The sequence below is a fragment of the Protobothrops mucrosquamatus genome, unplaced genomic scaffold, assembly GCF_001527695.2.
Source record: "Protobothrops mucrosquamatus isolate PMUCROS unplaced genomic scaffold, P.Mucros_1.0 scaffold2649, whole genome shotgun sequence".
NCBI lineage: Eukaryota > Metazoa > Chordata > Lepidosauria > Squamata > Viperidae > Protobothrops > Protobothrops mucrosquamatus.
In genome coordinates, this window is record NW_015388700.1 from 44,088 (window position 1) to 48,229 (window position 4,142).

Below are 4,142 nucleotides of genomic sequence, written 5' to 3' on the forward strand. Positions count from 1 at the left end.
GGAGTGGGGCGGGGGGCGGGGGGCGGGGGGCGGGGGGCGGGGGGGCTGGGCCCGGCTGCCCCGGGTGCTCCTTAACCGGCTTCCTGCAGTCCGCGGCGACGGGAGCGCCGACCTGGTGGAGACCTTCGCGCGGAGGATCGCGGCGCTGCCCGCCGACCAAGCGCCGGTCTTCATGGTAGGGGGCGGGCGAGGCCGGGGTCCCTCCGCCCCCCCGCGCCCCCTCCCCCACTGACCGCGCCCCTCTCGCCCCGCAGGAGGCCGGGCCGGGGCTCCACTTCGCCCACGTGCGCCACGCGGGGCTCTACCTGGTGGGCACCCTCCGCCCCGACGCCTCCCCCTTCGCGGCCGTGGAGTTCCTGGGCAGGTAGGCGCCGGGGGGGGCGGGCGGGGCCGGGGGGGGCGGGCGTCGGCTGAGTCCCTCTGCGGCCCTTGCAGGCTGGCGGCGCTGCTGCGGGACTACTGCGGCCGCCTGGACGAGAAGACCGTCGGGCTGAATTTCGCCCTCATCTCCGAAGTGCTGGACGAGCTGCTGGTGGGTCGCGGAAGGGGGGGATGGGTGGGGGTCGCGGGGGGTGCGTGCGTGGCTGAGCCCTCTCCCCCCTTCTAGGATTACGGCTACGTGCAGAGCACCGCCCCGGAGGTCCTGAAGAGCTCCATCCAGATGGACCCGGTGCTCAGCCAGCCCTTCAGCCTCTTCGACCTCAGCACGGTGGGCTTGGTGAGTGGGCGCTGGGGGTCCAGGGGGGCTTCCTGCTCCAACTGGTGGACTTTCCCTGGGAGAAAGCAAATCGTTTGGGCGTGTTGAGTCCAAAGTCCATCGTATCCAGCGCAGTGGTGGGATTCCAATATGTGAATAACTGGTTCTCTGTGGATGCCGCTTCCGGAAGTCCATTCTGGGCCTGGGCAACAAAAAATTAGCTAGTTTCTGCCGAAGTAGTGCTGAATCCCACCACTGTATCCAGGTCCTGGTTGTCCCAAAGGTGCTTTTTCAGGAGGCAACTGGACTTTGTTTTTCTTTGAAGATGTTTCGCTTCTCATTCGAGAAGCTTCTTCCGCTCTGGCTGGGTGGTTGGGAATGAAAGGATTTATACTCCTTTCAGACAGCTGGTCATTTGCCTTCTGTTAGAGGGTGGTTGGGGTCATCTAGATTATCTGTGTCCTCAGGTCATAGGTAATGTCCCGAGGACAAAAATAATCTTCCAGATGTCCTTCTTTGGGGGTGCAGGTCCAGCTTTGGCTTTTGGCCAGTGTGACCAAGTCATGCGGAAAAAGAAAACATGGTTTATGTATTGGTACATAGTAAAAATCATCTGGTCTTTAGCCGTTTTTAAAAATAGGCAAATGCAACCCCAGATGAATGACAACACATGACGGATTATGTGATGCCATCATTATTATTTTTTTTTAAAAAAAAAGCAGAAATGGAGAAGCCATGTGTGAAAAACTAAATATATCCTCACTCCTTCCATAGGTATAACCCACATTTCTACTGTTTTATGTGGTTGCAGTTTGGAGCAGATACGCAACAGAGCAGAGTGGCCCCCAGTTGTGCAGCTGCTCGTCCAATCCTGTCGCTGCGGGGAGAGCAGGTGAGGTACTCCAGTTCCCACTCTGGTCAGTGCCCCGGAGCCTCCAAAGGGATTGACTGGAGGAGGCCATAGCCAGAGGCTGCCTGGCGGGCGTCAAGTTGGGGTGGAAGAGGACGAGTTGAAGCCAAGTCTTCAAAGGCCCATAAAAATTGTGGAAAATGAACTTATTTGTTTTAAAACTGTACTAACCCTCCTAATTTGGAGGCATCTTTGCCTCATCTCGGATATCTCAACAATGCCAAATGTGGCCCTTGCCCTATAAACGTTTCACAAAATCAGAAGTTCTTCAGAAGAGGGTTACTCCATAACTACTCCATCCTCAGATCTCTTCATGATTGTGATCTATGCAATCGGTTTAGAGCCCACCACCCAAAATCATCTAAGCCAGAAATCCCAGAAATGGATTCAGCCACCCTGTTGGGTTGCCGCATCTTTGAGCAGCAAGTTTGGTGAGGGTGGCGTCCCCATTTGCCTCGTGTGGGCAGAGCAGCGAGTCCCCTGGAAATGGGGGGGGGGGCAGCCTGGCCTAGCCTTGGGTCCCTGAAAGCGAGAGGGTGGCTGCCCCGGTTTAGAGAATGGGACGATGGTGCCTTTCTCTGCCCCCAGATTTCACAGCCTGAGGTTTTCCTGGATGTGGTGGAACGACTCACAGTCATCATCGCTGCCAACGTGAGTCAGAAAGTGCCAGAGAGGAGCTGGTTTCCTTTCAAAATTCGAGGTCCTGTTCAGGGGGGATGGAGAGGTTGAGGCGCTCGTCTTTTCTTTTTCTAGGGCACTCCCATGAAGACGGACATCCAGGGGGAAATACGGCTCAAGAGCTTCTTTCCCGGCTGCTCTGGTGGGTGGAGGAGGCCGCTCGGATGTATCTGCTGCCTGCTGGAGGCCCAGCGTAAAACAGGGATATCATAGTTGCTTTGGCTGCTGTGGGGCGCAGCTCTTGAAGGGCTGAAGGGAGGACCGGATTCCCCGGTATCGGCGGCCAATTTAGAATTTGTGGATGGGATACCGAAGAGGGCGTACAAAGGGAAAAGACGCCAGGATAATTACAATTAGGACTTATGAATGAAAATCCAGTACTTCCAATAACAGAAAAGAGGGGAATAATTATCTAATTGGGCTTAGAGCAGGAAGTTTATTATTTCACAACTTGTGAGAGTAAATAGGAAAAAAAACCTAGCTAATATCTCCTAGATATTGGTTTTAAAAGGGGGGCAAATCACAGGATGCAGACCCAGAGACCGAGACCCCCTTCCCATGGGAAAGCCAGCCCCGCCCCGCTTTGCCCAGGTTAGGGCCGCAGGACGAGGGGGGAGTCCAAAGAGTCCATTGGGCTGCGGTTTCTCTTGCAGAGATGCGGATTGGCCTGGCGGAGGAGTTCTGCGTGGGCAAGGCGGAGCTCCGAGGTGCGTAGCCCCTTTGGTTGTGGCCGGATTGTGACGACACACTGGGCGGAGCTATTGCCCCACCAGCATCTTAGCCCCGAAGGGTCTTGGCTATTTTGGGGGAAACTGAATGCTCCTAAGGCGGCGGCGGCGGCAGCATCTCACCTCCCTGAAATGAAACCCTGGAAATGGGCTGCCAAAAGAGGCTCTCGGGGGAGCCTCCCTGCCGGTCTCCAGGTCAGGGCGTCCAGGGTCATAACGCTGCTGCTTGTTCCTTGTTCCTTGCTCCCAGCTGGCTGAGGGCCAGCTGATCAGCCAGCTCATCCAAAGGGGGCTCGATTTGCTCTTTTGTCCCCAGGTTATGGCACGGCTGTCCGCGTGGATGAGTGTTCCTTCCACAGTTCCGTTAAGCTGGATGAATTTGAGTGCAGCCGCATTCTCCGTGTCAGCCCCAGCCAAGGGGAGGTAAAGGCAGGGAAGGGACAGGTCCACACAGTTGGAAGAGTAGATACTATAGTGAGTTGATCCTGAGCATCTCTGCTCAGGCTGGGTGAAGGTACCTTCTGGGCCTTTTGCTGGGTTGTGCCTCAAGGGCAACTACAGATGGGGACACCGATATCCTTCCTCACCCTTCGCCTTGTTGTCCTCTCGAGCCGTCCCCCACCTGGCAACAGGCCTTTGGGGGGATGGGGTGCTCAGAATCATACATCCTATGCTCAGGTCTCCATATCCACTGGGGTGGTCAACATCTCCCGCCAAAGCCTGTCCTGTTGTCCCACTGGGCCCAAAGGTCTTCTGTGCTCCTGAGGTCCCTGGCATGAGACCCCAAGACAGCAGCAAATGGTTTAATGTAAATTTTCCAACCACCCCTACGAAACATAAATCCACAATTGTTAAGACCCGCCTGTACTCCCCGTCACGTAGAAATCACGGGTTCCACGGGTATCTTTACACAGTGTTACTTTCCAGGGTGCCTCCCACTGTTAACTCGTGTTCGGTCTTTCTCAAGGTTTACTAGTTGTAGTTTTAGTGTTTGAGATACCAAATGAGCTGGATAGCTGGTAAAATACAAGTAGTAGTCATTTAAGCATGCTTGCTTTTTTGTTCCTTGGGATCCGTTTAAATTACTTTAGGTGGATTTGTCCTTGAAATCTGCTCAGAAAACCTCATC

General features: G+C 55.2%; 1 protein-coding gene across 1 annotated transcript in view; it reads left to right on the top strand.

Annotated features, from left to right (window-relative positions):
* Nucleotides 1-88: 88 nt before the first annotated feature.
* AP4M1 (adaptor related protein complex 4 subunit mu 1) overlaps nucleotides 89-4,142 on the top strand; it is a gene marked incomplete at its 5' end in the record, with an annotated part of 7,951 nt that continues 3,897 nt past the window's right edge. The window contains 9 exons of the mRNA XM_029285981.1: nucleotides 89-175; nucleotides 258-364; nucleotides 436-532; nucleotides 608-718; nucleotides 1,509-1,589; nucleotides 2,196-2,258; nucleotides 2,361-2,427; nucleotides 2,939-2,992; nucleotides 3,330-3,436. Coding sequence (XP_029141814.1) covers nucleotides 89-175; nucleotides 258-364; nucleotides 436-532; nucleotides 608-718; nucleotides 1,509-1,589; nucleotides 2,196-2,258; nucleotides 2,361-2,427; nucleotides 2,939-2,992; nucleotides 3,330-3,436 — 774 coding nt within the window. The remainder of the gene's footprint in view (nucleotides 176-257; nucleotides 365-435; nucleotides 533-607; nucleotides 719-1,508; nucleotides 1,590-2,195; nucleotides 2,259-2,360; nucleotides 2,428-2,938; nucleotides 2,993-3,329; nucleotides 3,437-4,142) is intronic.